At 31.2% G+C, this 21310-nt stretch overlaps 5 protein-coding genes across 5 annotated transcripts; 2 read left to right on the plus strand and 3 right to left on the minus strand.

The window, feature by feature from the left end:
* Window positions 1–4943: 4943 nt before the first annotated feature.
* Window positions 4944–8263, plus strand: HELRODRAFT_179271 (hypothetical protein; the record flags this gene model as incomplete). Its single annotated transcript, XM_009028119.1, has 7 exons — window positions 4944–5130; window positions 5308–5430; window positions 5640–5738; window positions 5901–6008; window positions 6972–7107; window positions 7358–7388; window positions 8240–8263. The coding sequence occupies 7 exons, from the start codon at window positions 4944–4946 to the stop codon at window positions 8261–8263; spliced, it is 708 nt and encodes a 235-aa protein (XP_009026367.1).
* A 702-nt stretch (window positions 8264–8965) lies between these two features.
* HELRODRAFT_179272 (hypothetical protein) lies at window positions 8966–11436 on the minus strand (the record flags this gene model as incomplete). The annotated part of the gene is made up of 5 exons (XM_009028120.1): window positions 8966–9138; window positions 9642–9755; window positions 10043–10225; window positions 10742–10883; window positions 11335–11436. 5 exons carry the CDS (start codon window positions 11434–11436, stop codon window positions 8966–8968), a joined length of 714 nt encoding a protein of 237 aa, XP_009026368.1.
* A 694-nt stretch (window positions 11437–12130) lies between these two features.
* On the minus strand, window positions 12131–13833 carry HELRODRAFT_193526 (hypothetical protein; the record flags this gene model as incomplete). The annotated part of the gene is made up of 5 exons (XM_009028121.1): window positions 12131–12558; window positions 12818–12944; window positions 13034–13185; window positions 13376–13406; window positions 13543–13833. 5 exons carry the CDS (start codon window positions 13831–13833, stop codon window positions 12464–12466), a joined length of 696 nt encoding a protein of 231 aa, XP_009026369.1. The 3' UTR covers window positions 12131–12463.
* Window positions 13834–15310: 1477 nt separating this feature from the next.
* HELRODRAFT_179274 (hypothetical protein) lies at window positions 15311–17086 on the minus strand (the record flags this gene model as incomplete). The annotated part of the gene is made up of 2 exons (XM_009028122.1): window positions 15311–16428; window positions 16828–17086. The coding sequence occupies 2 exons, from the start codon at window positions 17084–17086 to the stop codon at window positions 15311–15313; spliced, it is 1377 nt and encodes a 458-aa protein (XP_009026370.1).
* A 270-nt stretch (window positions 17087–17356) lies between these two features.
* HELRODRAFT_179275 (hypothetical protein) lies at window positions 17357–21100 on the plus strand (the record flags this gene model as incomplete). Its single annotated transcript, XM_009028123.1, has 6 exons — window positions 17357–17406; window positions 19025–19239; window positions 19366–19575; window positions 19710–19976; window positions 20431–20697; window positions 20844–21100. 6 exons carry the CDS (start codon window positions 17357–17359, stop codon window positions 21098–21100), a joined length of 1266 nt encoding a protein of 421 aa, XP_009026371.1.
* Between the last annotated feature and the right edge of the window lie 210 nt (window positions 21101–21310).

A 21310-nucleotide genomic window follows, 5' to 3' on the forward strand; every position in this document is an offset into this window, starting at 1 on the left:
ATCAGATAATAAAACACATTGCTGTTGGTAGGATAACTTTTAATAATGTCATAACGATGGTCCGACTTAGTCATAACTTATCTCGTTCTTTAATAAGTTTAGCTCAAATTAATTTTTTCAATCGTTTGTTCTTTTTTGTTCATTCTTTCATTCATTCACTCGTTCTGTTTGTTAGTTTTTCAATCGATCAATTTTTCATCCATTCAGTCGCTTGTTTCTAGTACAATTTTCAATTCATTCGTTCATTCGTCCCATACTTGCTCTAGCACTATGGTGTTATTGTGCATAACACTAAAATGATTCTCGCTCATTTTTGTAGATATTTAAAAGTACCCATCAAACGTCTGCGAACATGAACTCATTTAAGAATACATTAAGATTATTAACACATTTGAAGACAAACACTCTCACACACACACACACACTTTTTTCTCGCACTCTCTTTTTCTCTCACAAACACTTTCTCTCTCTCTCTCTCTCACACACACACAAACACATAAACACACATACACACTTACTGTGATATAATTTTAATTGCTTGTAGCTAAATTCTCAGGTAGTAACGAAACGACGCACGCACGCACACACACACACACACACACACACGCACGCAACACATATACACGCACGCAACACATATACACGCACGCAACACATATACACGCACACGCACACAAATAACTACACAATCACTATTTTAATATATACTTATTCATTATATTTCTTTTAATGTGAAGCTTAACCGGCATTTGAAAACAAATTAGCTATAAAATTCATCATTAGCAGTAATTGTATTACGTTTATTTTTATTGCTTCTATAATTATTAGCATTATACTGCTACTACTACTACTACTACTACTACTAACACTACTACTATTACTACTACTATTACTACTACTACTATTACTACCTCTACTACTACTACTACTACTAATAATAATAATAATAATAATACTACTAATACTACTACTAATACTGCTACTGCTACTGCTACTACTACTGCTACTACATATAATAACAATAATAATAATTTTATTATTAGTTGCATTTAAATTATTTTGATTATTATTCTTTATTTCTAAATAATTCATAGCCTAGGTTGAAATAGGTGACTTCATGGCCACTGCTGAGTTTACACTACGCATTTAAATTTTATTTAAACATTTAAACATTTGAGGCCATTAAAAATTTTTGTTGAAAATACACTCGATCAGTTGAATTATTCGATTGGTTGTTTAATTAATTAATAATTTAAACAAACAATTAATTAGAAAAATTTAAATATTTATTTTAATTGCTATATACTGATTAATTGTTTGGTTGGTTAATTTGTTCGTTGGTTGGTTGGTTGATTGGCTGGTTAATTGGTTGGTTAGTTGGTTGGTTGGTTAGTTGGTTGGTTAGTTGGTTGTTTGGTTGGTTGGTTGGTTGGTTGGTTAGTTGGTTGTTTGGTTGGTTGGTTGGTTGGTTTGTTGGTTGGTTGGTTGGTTGGCTGGCTGGCTGGTTGGCTGGTTAGTTGGATGGTTGTTTGGTTGGTTGGTTGGCTTGGCTGGTTGGTTGGTAAATTGTTTGATTTAATACTATTTTACACCTTAAATATAATTTCTAAAGAATAATTTTCATTATTCATGGTATTTCTTTTTTAAATTAATAATATTCTTCTGAACCAAAAAATTTTTATTACCAGCTGAAACATCAAAATGAGCAAATTCATCTTCGCGTTCTTCATTTTGGGTAAGTTACAAAATTACTTTATATAACATCATCAAAAAATTCGTTTGCTACCATGTCACTTATAATTTTCGAACATGTCATTGCAATCGGCTTCACTTTTCATAGAGATAATTCATTTAATTTTTTCTAATTAGTGGTGGCATTTATATCGAAGAAATTTTTAAAACAGTTATTCTGATTTGCCAAAGAACATTTGAAGCAACAACTGCTAAAATTACTACTACTACTCCTACTACTACTACTACTACTACTACTACTACTACTACTACTACTACTACTACTACTACTACTACTACTACTACTACTACTACTACTACTACTACTACTACTACTACTACTACTACTACTACTACTACTCCTACTGAAACTACTAATACTACTACTACTACTAATGAAATTTCTTCTGAAACTTATACTACTACTACCACCACTGCTACTACTACTGCTACTACTACAAGTACTGCTACTAGCACTACTACAGTTTCTACTACTACAACTGCCTTTGCAACCACGACTCCACCTACAACAAAAACCGTTATTTCGGCAGTGTCTGCTGTGACCACAAAGAAGTTACTGCTTCTTAACAAAGCAATGCAACAGCTGCAACAACAAACGAAACAACTGCTTCAACTACAGCAACAAATAATTTGTTAGTTTTTTTTACATAATTACACTACTATTAATGTATACCAGTGGATGAAATCAATCATTCACTTACTCGAATTCATATAGCGCTCTTTTTTGTAGCATTCCACAACTTTCTTAACTATTGCGAAATTACATTGAAATTGAACTATAACACCCAAGAGCAAGCATAGCAGCTCTTTAATAAAAAGAATAAATTTTAAATTAACTCCATACTTCATTTTGTTTGTATATAATTTTACAGATGGTACAGATTTCATGGATGTTGACGGTCTGATCTATCAAATCAAGGCTTACCTTAATGAAATCGATTATACTGTTTAAAAGTTTTAAGACCCATTACTTTTCTATGATTGATACTCACCCCCATATATACTTTGCTTAATTTAAATCAATAATAATGTGTATGGTTTAATTAACAATTATGTTTAGTTCAACTTATTATTAGTTAAATTAGTTTAAGTTAACAAATATGTGCAGTTCAACTTATTATTAGTTTATTAACTTATTAAATTAGTTTAATTTAACAACTAACTAATTATCGATGAATTTATTTTATTTACATTTCTGTAACAACAAGTTTAGCAAGACAATTGAATTGAACGTTCCTTTGTATAAACGTTATATTATCAATAATACTTAGATTTAGATTATGCGTTGTTAACATTGACAGCAAACACTGTATAAACAGCCTACTACTGTATTATTTGTCAATGGTTTCTTCAGCATGTTTGAAATAGTGTTATGGATAAGGCACCTGCTCGTGCTATTGTAGTGATTAGGTTTGAACGCAAGGAAATCCCACTTATCTATACAATGCGTTTGCTACTTGGATTTAAGCTTGTTTTCTTGGGTTAAAGTTTTTTTTTATACCCGTGTGATCTGAAAATTAATTAAAATAGATTTTATGAAAACAACAATAAACATTTTTTTTAATTGGCATTCGATCACATGTTCATGGTGGGACGTGGTGGTTTTTGTTTCACCATAATCTAGCGGTATAATGTTAAAATTTACTAATGCCTGAAACTATTCTACCGTCGCCATTCCATAATCATCATTTCATCATTGTTGTATCATTTCTTCACAGTTTACAATCATTCTAATACAATAATTTCCTCCTGTCGGTCCTCATCATGTCTTTTACTTTGCCATCAGTGTTGTCATCATTTTCTTCTTTCAGTCACCATCACTGTCTCTTCATCATTTCTCAACATTTTCTTCCAAACTTGAGATTGAATCCGTTAAAATTTTTTTTTAAATTGTTTAAAAAAATTTGTAAAACAATTGCGGTATAAGAAAAAGGAATTTTTTCCTTCAAAGTTCCTGGTATATTGATTCGAAAACCTCTTGAAATTATTAAAACATTTAAAATTTTTTCTGAAACGTTCCATTAAAATTAATGTACGTTTATTGATTTTTTGCATTTAACATATCAAAACAGCGTAGCACAGGAATTAATTTTTTTCTTACGAGAATAAAATGTAATACGAAATTAAAATTTTTTGTCAATTTATTCTAGATAAACCAGTTTTATATTCTCAAAGTGAAAATCATTGCAAATTCAATTTTAAGTATATATAACATAGAATATAGGTATTCTAATGATATGTCGCCAGTTGTGCTTAAGATGAGCTGCTATGGAAAACACAGATTTATAATTTCTTTAAACATTTAATCAAACTTTTCAACAAAAAATGTAGTTCAGTTGATTCAAACATTTACCGTTAAGAAACCACTGTAAAAAACTTTGTATTGATCAAATTTTTCATACTTAAACACTTGTTTTAATAATACAACATGGAACTGTCTACACACACCTTTGAGACCGAACGTATAACATAATCTATATGGATCAACTTTTCTTCATAATTTTTAAATGAAATATGCAATAAAAGAAATAACTAGACGCAAGAAGGTGCATCATTAGATTCACCAGTCTGGTTCTTAAACATGCTTGCTATTTTGTCTTGTATTTCGCAAGCGAATATGTAACATAATCTATAAGGAGCAAAAATAATTATTTTTCTAAATTTTTACAGAGTAAGATGAAATATTCCACAAAAGACTTTTCTAGATTTAGGTGCATCGTTGTTAGTTCTACCGTGATGATTCGGATGCATGTTTGTATTGTTTGCTTCTTTGCACGGTGCAATGTGGAAACAAGAGAAAGCGCATGATATATTCACGCTATTTTAGTACTACGAGAAAGAAAAAATATTTTTTACCAAAATTGCATGTTTTATTTTGTGTATTTTATTAGAGCTGAACAGACTGCTAACATACAGTTATAAATTCATGATGTGCATTTTATAAGATTCTTGCTCGTGAATAGCCTCAACAAATAAAATTAAAACATTTGATGTGACATTTAAACGGTAGAATTATAATGGAGCTGATTTACTTATCCAAATTTATTGAAACAGCAATTATTTTGTTGGTTAGCACATGGAAAGTTAATTTAATAGCAAATATTACAACTCCACGGTGGTTCACAAGTTACAGGCAGCGCACGAGCAACGATTATTTCATCGTCAGTTGTTTACGAAACCAGCGACCATCCATGGTCTTCAACGTCTCCAGCAAGTTGCAGTGCATTCTCCACTGTTTCGCTAATGCAGAGTTCAGTTGTTTGAGAGGAAATTACTTTGCCAATGCTGAAAGATGTGAACTTTTTCAATTTTGGAACGCGACCTATGAAACACTTCTGCTCAACTTTGCCGATGATTGCCAAGGATTCGAAAAGAAAAGTAGCTTGATTTAATTGAAAAATAGAAATACTAATATTTTTAAGACCTTTTTTAATTTGAAAATTTATATTTTTTGTTTATTAGCATTTTCATGCATTATAAATGAGCTTTTAATTGATAAAACTAAACCGATGTTATATTTGCGATTGATTATAAAAATTCTCCCACACTTCTTAGACCTTTGTCCATTTGACTACACCTTCTTGCCTGAAGAGAGCGTGTGTATAAGATGGTTCACTGAAGTTGGTTCGGTTAGTTGGGATGTTGCACACAGTCAATACTGCACTTCACAGGGACCAAGTTATCATCTTGTCTTCGTTAAAACAGTTCAGAAAGGAAAGAGTGTTGCAAATTTTTTCAACGAACTTTGCCGAAAAATTAAAATTGGTTTAAAAAATGAATTTCTGTTTCTGAATAGAAAACATTTTTTGAATGCATAAATTAACATAAGGCTAATGAAATTGTTTTTTTAAATACTATTAGAAGTAAACTTTTATATTTACAAAAAGTTATATCCCTTCAAGGATATTCAAATTGTTCCGCTCTCAGAAAATGCGTTTGGACGGGTGGCTATCGCTTTAACGACAACATTGCGTATTGGCGCTATGGTTTGTTTGGTTTTCTAGACACACTTTTATTTCAATCAAATGTCTCAAAATCTTATTTTACAAACAATTGAGAAAATATTTTATATTCCCAGGAAGATATGGCAGATAATTCTGAATATTTATTTGAATATTCTTTCACTTAACACTAAACCCTTTTGAAAGCTAACAATGTCACAGAAAAATTCGGCGCTACCATGCCGTGGAACAATGGCGAGCCAACTTATTACAGTGGAGATAATGCAGAAAATTGCATTGAACTATTGGAAAATGGTTGGAAAATTTTGTTTAAAAAATTAAGGAAATGTATTAAAATTACTTATGCCATTGTCAAACATTCAAGTGTCACAGTATGACATTCAGTATGACAAAAGAGCTTAGTTTAAAAAACCATTTTTGTTTACACGACTTTTGTAGCCTTTATTTTTAGGACCAGTTTTTTGATTAAAAATCAGCAAAAATGTATAGCTTGAAACAGTTTCCAACCCAAATTTGCATAAAATTTTTGTTTAATTTAAGTTTAAATTTAGCTAAAATTTTTATAGCTGGGGGGTTCTACACCTAAAGTCCTTTTGTTGTCTGCAGCATCTGTTAGCATTGAATATTATTTGTTCGATCACTGCTATCCCTTCCCCTTAGTAAATGTCTGGTGGTCCGTTGAATTAAATGATGAAATGTATACATTCAAATGTTGGAATTATTATTAAGTTAGGAAATAATTAAATTTTTTGAGTTTCTTATTTTAGTTATTTGTTTTTTAAATTATACACAACCTATTAAAGTGTTTGAATTGTCAACTTAATTGTCAAATTTTGAAAGGAATGCTAAACGACATGGTGTGCACAACAACTGATAGTTTCATATGCGAAACCGACGCAAACATCTGGTGAATATGATTCAATCGAAACAATTCTGAAAGATTTGAATTTTATTGAAAAAAATATTGAAAAATTTTTAATTCACTTAGAACAGATTATTAATTTAAGTGATGAGACTAATGAAAAAGAGTGTAATATTTTACAAAAATATCTTTTATTGCAATATGTGAAACATTGAAAGGAATAATTTTTCAGCATTTCAATTTTTAGATAGAAATATTTTTATAACATATTTCGTAAAATGTTTTTAAATTCAATGTTTTATTGTGAATGTCAAAATTTGATTTAAAATCCAACTCATTTTAGCCTAGACTAATAGATGGCACAGTTTATCTATCAGTTAAATAATTAAAAACAGGACGGATCCATGAAAAGACGATCCTATCTGTCATATCTTCAAGATTTTTTGAGGAAGTGTATTCAAACTTACACAGTGAGAACCCAGTAGATATAATCTATTTGGATTTTGCGACTTACCAAGAAGCTACATGCATGTGGGATATCTAGAAGTCTTCTTCAATGGATTACCAATAGAACAGAAGACAACAGGTACGGATCAAAGACAAAAACTCAACTTGGGTTAACGTCACAAGTGGAGTTTCATAAGATACGGTGTTAGGGTCTCTACTATCTTTTCTGTATATATATATATATATATATATATGTATATATATATATATATATATATATATATATATATATATCAACAACATTGAAATTGGCATAATATCGACAATATCGAAGGTTGCTGAAGACACGAAGTGGTGTTGCAAAGGTCAGTATTGAGAATGTTTGGAGTCCAGATTCCAGATCTGCAAATGGACAAGAACATTTTAGAGAAAGTACAGCGGAAAGCAAAAAAGATGGTCGGAGAACTTAAATATCTTGAATTCAAAGATAGAATGAAAGAATGTGTATTGACAGCACTGGAAACAAAAAGATGCAGAGGAAATTTGATACAGGCATACAATATGACTACCAAGAAAGAAGAAACACCGTTTACCAGATTTTTTCAACTGGAAAATAGAATAGGATTACGAGGCTACAGATATAAGCTCTCCAAAAAAAAAAAACAAAAAGTGCCGTCAAATAAAGATTCTTCAGCAGTGGTGTGATAAACACCTGGAATGATCTGAGAGATGATACGGTCTCTGCGGAATCAATCAACTGTTTCGAGATCAAGCTAGGAAAGTTAGGATATCAGGACACTTATCTCGCTTGGGTTCTCACAAAGACTCTAATCTACTGAGCCACTTTAAACCCTGTTATGTTTATGTTATGTTATGTTGTGTTACGTTACGTTATGTTAAGTTATCAATGTACATCTGTTCTTCCAAGCACATTTTTTTATCATTTCGCCATAATAGTACGTTTATAAAACAGTTACAAATAAATTTAGAAAAATTATCTCACTAGAAATAGAAATCGTTGACTAAAATGCGTTAATATTAGTTAATACATAACTAGTTAATACAAACAAACTAACTAATGTAAAATTGTATAAATATCAGCTAAACTAAACAAACTAATGCTATTGATATAATTCTTACAAGAATAAACGACTAGATGAACAATTTAATAATTTCACAAAAATAATTAAAATTGACAATGAATTTATTTCTGCAGATATACAAGAAAATTTTTTATTGAAAAACAAGTCAAAATATATTATCAATAAAATGTTAAAAGTTAAAAAAAACGTATGCACGCTAAATAACATGTTTCACCCTGTAAAATTACCTCGTTTATTGATCAGTTGAGTTATTCTTCAGATTACTCGCATACTGAAACGATTAAAAAATGTTTATTTAGGAAAAGGCTAGTTAAAGTAGCTAGTTAAGACTACACAACATTAAAGGGTTAGAAACTATTTGTATACAAATTAAAGTGTTACAAAACATTTTCGAAAACCAGTCAGTCAAAACTAAAATGCAGAAAAATAAATTAACCATAGAGGTGAACCGAAAAAAACTAATTGAAAACGGTAGAGATAAGACGCATTTGTTACATGTTTAGAATGCATGATTACAAATTTATCTGGAGTTGCCAAATGTGTAAGAAAAACTGAAATTAGAAATGTGTCAAAAAATATATGGATAACAATAGAGTTAGTTTGCAGTACGATAACAATGTTTAACGAGTTAGAAAGAACCTAAAAGGAGTAAGAAAAATGGAAATTTACAAAAAATTTGAATTAATAGGATCAAATATCAAGTTTTAAAAATGACAATAAAGAAAATGATAAGAAAAATGATTACAAGTGAGTATTTAGAATGCTAAATAAATATCTTCTCAAACTTTTTCACCTCTTTATTTTTTGTGTAAAAAGTTTTGACCATTAAAAAACTCACATCAATCTGTCAAATCATATTCACAGAGCATACAGATCGGGGAAGAACAGGGCTGGTCGTCCCAGCCAGGGTAACCGGTTACAAAATGTTGCACGCAGTTTTCAATACCATTGGCTAGTGAGTTTGGCTCTCCGACGTGCCAGGCATTTGAAGCCTGCATAGTCTTGTAAACTCCTGGTTATGTAAATTGTTTGGTCATCGGTTTGTAGTTTTGAAGAGTTCATGAGTTTGCTGTGTTGTTGGTTGAGGTTAAGTTGGCTGTAGCTCATACATTTACCTATATTCACGTTTGCATTAGCAAATACCATTCACTAATTAACTATTATACGCAGCAGTTCACATTTGTTATTTAGTATAAAAACAAACTGAATATATATGAAGATTTAATTGCGATCTTTAATTCAAAAATATTTATAACAGCATACAATTTCAGATATGCTATCTGCTGGTTGAAGAACGCTGCATTTAAAGTTTATTAAACAAATGAAATATTTTCGTAGCAAGTAAAATATGATTTCATCAACAGAAACAACGTTTAAATGAATTCATTAACATTATATATAATGCATGACGTTTTTAAAGACCATTCAACGTTTATTTCATCCAATGCATCATATATCACAATGGCCTGCCAAAACAATTGAAACATAATCTAACTGGAAGAAAAACTTTTTAACCAGGGTATGGAGACCAGAGAAATGGTGTTCTGGTACCGTTGAAGTACGTTCGAATGCCACTTGTGTAGAAGGTGTAGTACGTGCTTAATATTGAACCGGGACAAACTTGATAATCTGTGGTTGATTTACTGGTCATTATACGTTACTACAAAACGACCTAACGATCGCTAAAGATCTGAAGAACATTGTAAGTTTGTGAATATTTGCAAAAACTTATCAAAAATTTAAATATATTTTTTAGTCAAAAATTTTGAAATTTAGAAATAGGCTTTGAAATATTTTATCTGATCCTAAAGCGAACTTAAGATTAAGTTAAAATTTAGTTAACATTTACTCTTTTGAAATGCCCCATTATGTAACAAATTTATTTTTTTGTTCGTAATAAACAATTTATAACTAACTAGGTGTAACGAATTTGACATATTGCAATGAGACATCATTTTCAACATCATTGTCGAAAGTAATAGGATGGGAGTTTGATACGTTGTTGCACAAAGATCTGCCATTGTACCAGTTCAATATCTTGTACTGCATTTTGTAGCACTTGTGATACTCTATGACATAGTCAAATATCATCGGGCAGTCTGTTCGTATTGGGATAGAATGGAGTTGGGAATTGAGTTGGAATTTGAAGGAATTAAGTTGGTTTCATTTTAATGTTTTTATTTCATTAGGTTTTTCAACATGCACTATGAATATTTTGTTTTTTTTTTTGTCCTTTATTTTGTCAAAGTCCGTTGAGAGAGAGATATTATCATATTTTGCTTCTCGTGCCGTACAAATGCGTCCCCACCGCTTCGTTTCTGCTTGCATGCATACGCTGCTTTTATCGGAAACTCATGAAAATCCCCACTGACGCTACTTCTTGAGCGCTAAAGTATCGACATTGTTATCTTTTTTTCTATTTTTAATGATTTTCCTTTTTTTAACATTTTTTTAATCATGTTTTTGTTAAATCGATATGTATAAGCTTTAATATTCAGTACAAACTAAATGAACAAATTAACATTAAACTATCTTCAATTTAACTAATTAATAATAATAATACAATCTTTTATGATTAAAAGTTAATTATGATGAATAAAAATTAAAATTTTGACCGTGACTTTGAACGTAGCATTTGCGTCCAGAGGCATACGAGTTGATGGTAACGTTGTATCGGACGTTTGATCTGATGAAACACGAGCACGATCCATCCAATTTCACGTAGTTGACTCCTCTCAGTTTGTTGTTAGTCAGCTTCTTCAAATGGAAATGAAAAAAAAGAATTAATCAGTTCAAAATCTAATCGATAAAAAGTAACCGGATAATGCAGAAATGCATGAATATGATGATTTGTATAAAGTACACACATTATTTGACTGAAAGGAATGGATTGAATCAAATTTTCATAAAATGTTGAAACAGATCAAAAAATAATTTATAATTTTCTATGATAAATACATGTCAGGCATTAAAATAAACGAATCAGTTAATTAAAAAACATTTTCAGCTGAAAAACTTATTCCAGTCTTACTTGAAATTTAGAACGAATAGGTTCTTCAATTTATTTAACAGTTAAAGGGTAAAGACAAACAAAATTTCCATTTACCAAAACTTTATTTTGTTATGAAGCAAGAAAAAAAATAGTTACCAAGCATTTAATAAAACATTTCGACAGTTTTTCCGCGGAAGTTTTCAAAGTGATGTTAACCATATTTTCATCGAAGCAGACTGAAGTGGTTTGATTTTTCGTGATCAAGTAACTGTAGGCAGATGCGAATTTGTTTGATTTCATTGACTGTTCCTCACTCATTCCATTGATGACGATCAACAAAAATAATATGGTAAGAACAGTTTTAGCTTTTTGAATGAACATTGTAAATCATAAAAGTAATAAACTAAATTTGGAAAAACTTGTTAACTAATATTGCCAACAAATTTTGACTGCGAGTTACAAATTTTATTTTTATACAAAATACGCTCCTCAGAAAGGTATTGAAAAGCGAAAAGGCAAACTATATAACGAAAAAAATGAACATGTTGTATAAAAATATATAGTGTGAACGCTTAATGCTTAAAATGGCAAAATGATTGAAATTTTGCTTGATCTATGCCATCTGTGAAAATTCTTTATACCTAATATTACGAAAAATTTGGAGATACACTTTGCGTGTTAGATGGTAGTATCTTAACACTGCCATCAGCCAAAAAGCCTATGTATCATTGTGATGATAGATGTATCGTATTCTCGGTTGCCATTTATTTCATTTTTTAATAACAATTCAGATATAAAACCAAGGGTAGCTTATCCACTTAACCAATATTTCAATAATGACATTTAAAAAAATACGTTTATGAAAAAGAATTGGTTGTAAATGTTTATCATTAACTAACTTGAGTAAAATTTCTCAGGTTTTTATATATAAAGTGAAGTTTTAAAAATTGAAACGGAAGTTTTCAGTGTAAAATTTCTTTAACGATTTTTATGAAAACATTGACACTCTTCTATAAAATTTTATTCGAATATTGTAGGAAAGTAAAACAAGTTCATTGTTAGATGTAATTCATTTGAAAAGTTTCTAAGCAAAAATACTTAATCATAAAATTGCATAGCATTTTCAAGCCACTATTGAATTAACAAAAAATAAAATAGAGAAAAGGTCATTAGGACGAGACTTAACGCTTGAAAGCCTGTAGGCTACAATAGCTTAAAGTATACTACCGTTTTAATCCGACCTTTTTTAATTGAAGCTGGATAGACGGAAATTAAATTGTTAAAAAAAAAATTAGAAAATTTTTTGTTTTTGTCAAAATAATTCAGATTATTGTTTGTTTGAAATTCAAATCAATGTGCCGTTCAAACGATTACACAAACATTGTGGACCAGGTGGGCATTTGATGTTACAATTCAGCCCATACATTCCTCTATCACAAACTGTAGGATGAAACGTTCAAAGTTTTATAGATGATTAATTCTAAAATCCAAATGTTACAATGGCTTGGTTCGAATACAGATTGTCCGAAACTCAAAGACTATCATACTTCATGCGCTTATGATGTGGTGCTTTGCGAGTGCATACATAATGTCTATGTAAGTCGTTTCGTGTTCAATTAAAAGATTAGTTAGAATGTCATGTAAGCTTTTGTCGGAGTTGTGCAATAGAGAACACAAGTTGAAGAATTAAATTTAATACCAGTGTAAACGCTATTCGCAAGAGGTCCACCACAAATTTCACTTTGGTCGCCATCGCAATTAAAGTTACATTTATCACTTACTCCATATCTTCCGTACGAATGCGAGCAATAACATTCTCTGTAACTCTGTAATAAGTTCGATGACCGATATTCAGATTTCAAAAAATTTTTATTTATAAAAATTAGTCGGAAATTTTGTCGGTAAAAATATTTACCTGGAGTCCAAAGAAGGAGTAATTGAAACCAAAGCAGACATGGCTACAAAATGATATCGTCATGGTGTTGGTGTATAATGCATAATACGTTAGATCTCTGGGATCCGTATTCATCTTGTCTACAAAACAACCGATGTATCTTGAAAGCAGTTCTGTGACAGAATCATTCGTTAATTTTAATTTAGAATTTATGGATTAAGTTAAGAAAGATTTAATTTATTTGTTTAAAACTTTATAAAATAAATTTATAAAAATAAGAAAAATCTTGGGAAAATATATATTTAAAGTGACAAATACTTAAAATAACTGATACATTATTAATAAAGTAAATTGGCTTGTGACCTTTGTGTAGAATAATCTGACTGGTCTTCTTCTGATGTACCAAAAATGTGAAATTTATTGACAAAAAAGTTACACTCATTCAATATTTTTAAGTTTATTTTCCTAAATTAAAAATTCTAAAAACGAATTACTTTTTATAATATTAGCGAATTAGTTGAGTAACTCACCTCAAAAAATGCACACATGTTCGTAGAATCGTGTTTGATTGTAACATCAGTCCTATCGTAGAACAGCTGACAAGTTTTCGTGTCGCGATGGTAGTTGCTTCCGACACAACCATCCATCGCTGAACACATGGCGACACATTTGATGAGGGAATCGTAAGAGTAAACAAGTCGCTCATCTGCAGCATCTACCACACATCCTCTCAGACCATACGAGTTGAATATTGGTTTGAATTTTTCTGAAACGCTGTATGAAATGCACGTTACAAACGTGATCAGATTCAGACTGGTCATCTTGACCGAAAAATTGGAATCCGAAAACTTCATATTTTGAAAAAATCTTCTCCAGGAATATGACTGGACACTGAAATACCTGGTGTTTAATATGAAAAATTAATTTAAAAAAACAGTTTAAAACGATTTTTTCTAAATGTAGTATATACCATTCAACGTCATTTCACTGTGGAACATTTTGAATCGTGAACGGAGCATTTAAATATGCACAAAGCGGACGATTTAATTGCTGCTTTCAGCAAAACATCGGCAATTTAGCATAGCGTTCTTGACATTTTAATTTGCGCGGTTTGTCAATCAAACCGTATATTTCAAAACAAATGATTTATAAACTATGTTTAAATATGTCTGTGTATTTCAGTGTACATGCTAGTGCACATGTACTCTAGTTTTACACTCATCAGTTTTTATTCTTTCATTAGTGTTTTGTTTGCCTGATACGAGTTTGGTCAGCATATCATTGAATGTACCTGAAGGTTTAATAGGTACAACCTTCATTGTGACGGATACAATGTTTGCCACTATTTGTTCGATGCGTGCTAACCGCCTATCGTTCATTGAAAGGTAGGTCTCTGAGTTTACTGGAAAAACTGACCATCAAACCGCGGTTTGACAACATTTGGATTGGTGATTCTCTAACAAAAAAGCACTTGCGCGCAAATATTTTAATTAATTTTTAAAGATAAGCATCGTGTTGAAATGTTAAAATGTTTTATGTGTTTTATGTGTTTTGTGTTACATTTAAATAAAAAAATTTGTTCTTGCTAAATGGCGATCAGGTAAACCTAAATTAATAATTAATTCTGTTGTTTATGGATCAATTTTCGAGTGCAATTTTTCCCAATTCCATTTACCAATTTTGGAGACATTAAAGTGAAAAATAAATTCACACAATCACACATTGATGAACTTTTGGGCACCTAAGCAAGCACAACTCTACAGACTCCATCTAATGTCCAATCATTGGATTCATACTTCAATAAATCTAGAGCTCAGTTCAATTCTATGTTATTAATAAACATACTTTCTGGCATATTTTAATTCAAACATTACAAGTTCATTAAATTTCGAATTCAAGAGTAAAATTTTATTGTTAATAAACGGCAAACGTTAAGGAGTTATTTATGAAAAGATGATTAGTCATTCTGCGGTGCATATATACAATAAATTTAATCGATCGCTTGATCAATCGAGTTCGTTTAAATTTAATTCATCTTCACCAAAATACAGGACAGAAAATTAAGTACACAGGATTAATATTGTGCGTGACAACAATGATAAATATGAAAATATCTATAGTAGTTGACTTTGAAGATGACTATGATGAGGATGATTAGAACGATGACGAAAGCGACGATGGATATGCTAACAATATAAGATGAAGACTATGATAGCTATCAAGACGATGATGGTGGGGATAAAAAGGTCAATGTTGATATCACAACCATAACTGATAACAAACAACTACCATAGTTAATTATTGAACGCACTTAAACTTGTCAATTTTTTTTAGCTTATTACGACTGTCTTTTGATGATTTGCCTTGGCTATTCTGCACAAATTTACATTTACAATATGATTTAGGTTTTTTTGATTTTCTTGGTTTACATACGATGCACTCATTCATCTGGCTTAGATTCTTCACAACTAGCGGTACTGGATCGCAACTTTCTCTTTCATTAACACACATCTCACAGAATTTACGTAAATTTTCATCAAGGTTCTTAGGCAAATCGTCATCATCGTCGTCTTCCTCATCATCGTCTTCATCCTTTTTGATTTTATTTCTATCAGTTGACGATGATGAACCAGACGATGTGACGGTTAATTTTTTGGTTGGAGTAACTTTTTCAACTACACCATATGGAGGGCTTGTTCCGAATATAGACTTGGTTGAATCAGCTATTGTTATCGGCATTGCCAGTGATGTAGTTTTGAGAGTAGTTGTGAATAAAATTTTTTTCGTTAAAATAGTTGCAATAGTAGTTGTGGAAGGGGTTAAAATTGTAGTGGAAACAGTTGAAAAATTTTTAGTAATAGTAGTAGTAGTAGTAGTAGTAGTAGTAGTAGTAGTAGTAGTAGTAGTAGTAGTAGTAGTAGTAGTTGTTGTTGTTGTTGTTTTATTAATACTAGTAACAGTTGCAATTGCAAGGATGGGGTTTCCTTCACTTCGGTCAGTAGCAACATTGTTGTAATTATTTGAATTTTCCAGGATCAACTCGAAGTATGAGCAGCATGAAGATGATGATGACGACGACGATGATGATGACGATGGGGAAGGTGATGTAAAAGAAGATAATGATAATGGTGGAAATGTTGATGATGACGACGATTCATTTTTGGCGTTCTTCAGATTTTGATAATCCTGTCCAAAATAAAACACGCATTCGTTTGACTTTTCAACGTACTTGAATGAGGAACAGGACGATGATGAGGACGAAGATGAGGAGGAAGAAGATGAAGATGACAGTAGCGATGTTAGTAATGATAGCACCGGTGGAAACAACGCAGAGGGAAACAGTGATGATGTCAAGGATGACGATGACGACAGTGATGAGTAATTAAAGTTTGTGCAAATCCAGGAACACCTGACGACTAGAAATGAAAATTTTTTCATTAGTATTTGAGTAACATTATTTAATAGAATCGTTATTAATTATAGCACCATCTCTGGAGCTGCAGTGCCGTTAAAATCTTCAAAAAAAAGAATCCTTATTAGAAATTATTAGTCTCTATCTATAAACACAGACGCTGTAAGTATTGCGGTGAATTTGTGGAATTTTTTCGCTTGCCGAGTTTCTAAATACTTTGTTTTTATTAAAATTAAATTGATGGTATAAAACTATTTCTTTTTTAAATATATCAATTCGTTTTAATTAGACAATTAATTAACATTTTAACAGCAAAGAATCTTTCCTCGTCTTAAAATAAATTTGAAAAAATAAAAACAGTTGTGCAAAAATTCATAGATAAACAAGAACAAATAAATCTTACCGGCCGGAATTTCGTTACTCAAATCAGCACGCTCTAATTTGTAATTTAAAGCTTTCAACTTACTGCTACTATCGCTACTACCGCTACTACAGTTACCACTTCTACGACTACCACTACTACCACTGAAACTACTATTTGTGGTAGTAAATGCTTCATCAGCCGAGTCACAAAAACCGACATCCTTAGAAAATTTTGCAGTTCGTCCGTCAGACACCACTACTAAGAACGTCAGACTGGTCAGTAATTTGATGTTGACCATTTCCAGGTTAGAATGTAAAAAAGTAAAATGGTTTTATTAAATTTTAATAAATTACTATATTAATTAAATTTAGGTAAATGTTTGTTCCATATCACTCACATTACATTTAAACTAATTATTAACAAATAAAGTGCGTTTTCAGGATTTTATATATATATATATATATATATATATATACATATATATATATTTGTGTGTATGTGTATTTGTGTATGTTTGTGTGTATGTGTATGTCCGTGTACGTGTGGATTCGCATGATTACTAGTAACCATGGTATTTGCTTGTATTTCAAATTCTCCAAAGAATTGTGTAAACAGTGGGTTAGTTTGACGGTTTGCTTTCCATTCAGTTACCAGAAAAATTTTCAGAAAGAAATGCATACATCTCTGAATATGTACGTGATGCATAGCATGTGTGTGTGCGCGTGTCTTAGTGAAAGGGAGTGTGTGTGTTTGTGTATTTTGGGATTTTAATTTTTTACAAGTGTTTGCTTGTGAGCCGACATTTCAAAACAAAATCTACAGACGTTAGTGTGTTTGTTAGTCCTTGTGAACGATGGCGGCACAGTTTCTATGGATTGATATTTGCATAGTTTCAACCGTGTGTGTCCAGTTTTAATTTTTTGGAAATTTTCACATTGGTAGATTAATTTTAAGAGTAGTGTATATTTTTATATCTGTATTAAATGCTTTTTAATCGTAGAAAGGGTTGAAGTTTTAACAATGGAAGATGTATTTTGCCAAAAATTGTCTTTTAATATCATACAATCATAAGCAAGGTTTTATAATTTGAAAATTTTCACAAATGAAGTTGCTTGATGTTGAAATACCACTACAAGTTATTCAGTGCGAGAAAAGTTACAAATTTTTTTAACCGACAGTAGCTAGGTACCTGGATTTTCTTTCATAAAACCTTAGTTCTAAACATAAACTGCTCAATTCAAGATAAATTTCTGATCCAATGATGCTAGGTCGAAAACTGTATTGGTTAATAAAAGGCCAAATTTTTTGATTCAACCATTATTTCTTATTACTCCTAGTTTAGAAGATGACTAAAACTCTGTTGCATATGTAAGAAACATAACAATCCGCATGATAGTTTTTTCACAGACACTACAAAATTTTCACTGTGAGAAATTTTTGCCTGCGTGTCTAAAAATTTGTATCTGAAAATTAATAGCCAAGTTTTAAAATGTCTAAACGTCACCGTTAGGTATCATGTTGTGATTTAAGTTTTTTAAAGTTAATTTTACCAGTTAATTTAACATGAAATGATATTAAACTTGGGAGAAACAGATATTAGAAAGTTTTTAAAAAAAATCATTTGTGGAAAATTACAGAATAACAAAAAAAAATAAAAATGTAATTTTTGTATTTCTGCAAAAGCATGCTTACTAATTATATTTGGAGAAATTAATTCCTAGCAAAACATTTCACTACTTACAACAAGTAAAAATTTTTAATCAATAATATCAACAACAACAATGCTAACATTAATATAACATTAATAATAAATCCATTTAACATTCTACTACACTTAAGTCGATTTTTATAAAAAAAATTCCATTTTGTTGCAAATTACTCTATTGTTCATGTGCATCTTGTTGACAATAAACAGCATTTGTCATTCTATTATGACATGCCTGGAAATAATTTGGCACTCAGTATTGTGGAAGTTTCTGATTGACGTTTGCAAAGCAAAAAAAGAAAGTTAAATGATTGAATATACGAAAAGTTGAGATCATTGTCAAGTATCAAAATTTATACAGTTATATTTATACATGCATGAATCTATTAGATTTATAAATATATGTAATCATGTTTGCATGTGTCAAAATATAATTTGTCCTATCTTTTTGCAGGCAAATTTTTTTCGGAGTTCTGCTGTCGTGATGTTTATAACATTATTATTAACAATTTTGTTACATTACAAATGCAGTCATTTAACCGCAGGTCAAGAGAACGTGGCATTTTGGAAGATGGTAAATGGAAGCCCGTCAACAGATTCATACAATGGTTCGTTAGTGGTTGATGGTGTCAGTAGTTTTCCATTCTGTTATGTTTCCCAAACTTCGGGCTACCAATGGATTCAAATCGACCTCATATGGCTCTACAGGGTGGATACCGTTCGTGTTCTTGGAAAACTTGAAAGGAGTTGGGTCTAATTTAGTTCTTGCATTTTAGTTCTTGCCTTATTCACTACTGACTCTGTTCATTAAAAATTTTGAGTTCAGGTTATGTTGAATCGTTATTGACAGTGTTAACCTTTCATGTAATCAGATGTTCTGATGGTCAATTTGAAGGAATCCTATTACAAAACGAACGTCTCATGCAGCAATCTGACCAGTCAAGTGACCAGCGTCAGCGTTACATTCCAGTGTCCGAATGCTACAGAACATGCGACTAGGTACATCAGCATTGACCAGAGCAACTCATCTGACGTCAACATGACAATCTGTGAGGCGGTCGTTGAAGGCCACTATGCCGAAGGTCAATTGACAATATAATTCATATTGCTACTTTTTTAAATTTAAAAAATTTTTCAGTTTGTAATAGTTTATAACAATCTTATTTGAGTGTTAGTAACAAATATTCTGTCAAAATTTCGAAACTATTTCATCTAGTTTTAGCCAAAAGGACAAACCTACTGCTCTTCAAAAATGCTACAATGAGTTCTTCTTACTTCGGATACAACCTCATCACGAAATCAAATTACTCTCTGAAGGCTGATTACCTTGTTGATGGGAACAGAGATCCCAACATTTACCACGGCCACTGCGCGCACTCCAATGAGCAAGGTTTCGCGCAGAACTGGATGCAAGTAGACATGCAGGATGACCGCTACATCGATTACGTTGCACTTATCAGTAGGGATACCTTTACTGCTTCAGGTTAAATTTTTAAATTGAAATATAAAATAATAAAATAAATAAAATTTAGAAAAGATAATAAAATAAAATTTAAAATTCACGTTTGCTGAAATTATTGCAACTCAGGCAGTTGATTTTGAGTACGTGCCATTCTCGTTCGGACGATGTTTCTTAAGAGACAAAAAAACATTTTCTTAAACAAATAATTTTATTTTCCCCCTCATTTATATTCAATGAAGTTTGTCTAATAAGTTGCAAAATTATAGATCATGTAACAATTTTCCTCTTTTACTACAATAAATATTGATCCTTTGATTAACTTGTAAAAACGTTAACTAATTTTATAAATAACAACATATTCAATGCTAAATAATTTCTCCGCATCAAACTTTTATATTATTAGTTAAAATTCATTTGAAACAAATAATAACACCATTAATACCACCCCTTACAACACTCCTTATACCGCCCACAGTTTCATCGCGCACGTCCAATTTCATCATCGGTTTGACCGATATTAGTGCACTTGATGCCATTCCAGTAAGAGGCAGATACCCCTTGTGTAACAGATACCCAGGCAATGTTCCTATCGCTTCCAGGGTCACCCTCCAATGCAACGCCAACCTCCCAGCCTATCGTTACGTCATTCTTCAACAGGCCATTGGAGCTGGCAATGGATATTTTGCTGTTTGTGAGTTGGAGGCTTATGAGCCACAGGAAGAAATGGTTCTGCCTCATAAACGTTAACAATTTTTAATGAATTATCAACAGATTAAATGTCTTGATTGCGCTTTGTCTATTTAAAAATTTTAATAAACGCTTATGCTAGGAAGGAAGAGTTTATTTTCATTTATGTCAATAATTATATAAATTATCATTTCTTAACAGAAAGAATATGGACTCTGGCAAAAAGCCTGAAATTGTTAAATAACACATTCATGGAATTTTCAGCTGTCAAGCCGGCTTTTTGTGTCGGTCAGTGCATTCAGCTTGGGGAATTTGGATGTGACTCATTCAATTTCAACTACCAGCTGAAGATCTGTCAACTGAACAGCCACAGGAATGGATTCCCACTTGTGAATTTGGTCTCCAGCCGGACTTGGACGTTCTGGAATGCTACCTACCATTACGTTGGGAATCTTTGAAGAGATTTTAAAATTATGACACCAATAACTAATTTTGATAAACACGTTTAAAGGTAAAATTCTAAATTTATATTAAAAAACATTAGATCAAAACTTATTTTAAACAATTTATTCTTAATTCATTTAATACACTATATAAAACAATTTTAAACATTTTACAAAGAACGATTTTAATGCATCTCATAGAATGTTGATATTTCGTTCTAAAAC

Source organism: Helobdella robusta, assembly GCF_000326865.2.
Source record: "Helobdella robusta unplaced genomic scaffold HELROscaffold_53, whole genome shotgun sequence".
Lineage (NCBI taxonomy): Eukaryota > Metazoa > Annelida > Clitellata > Rhynchobdellida > Glossiphoniidae > Helobdella > Helobdella robusta.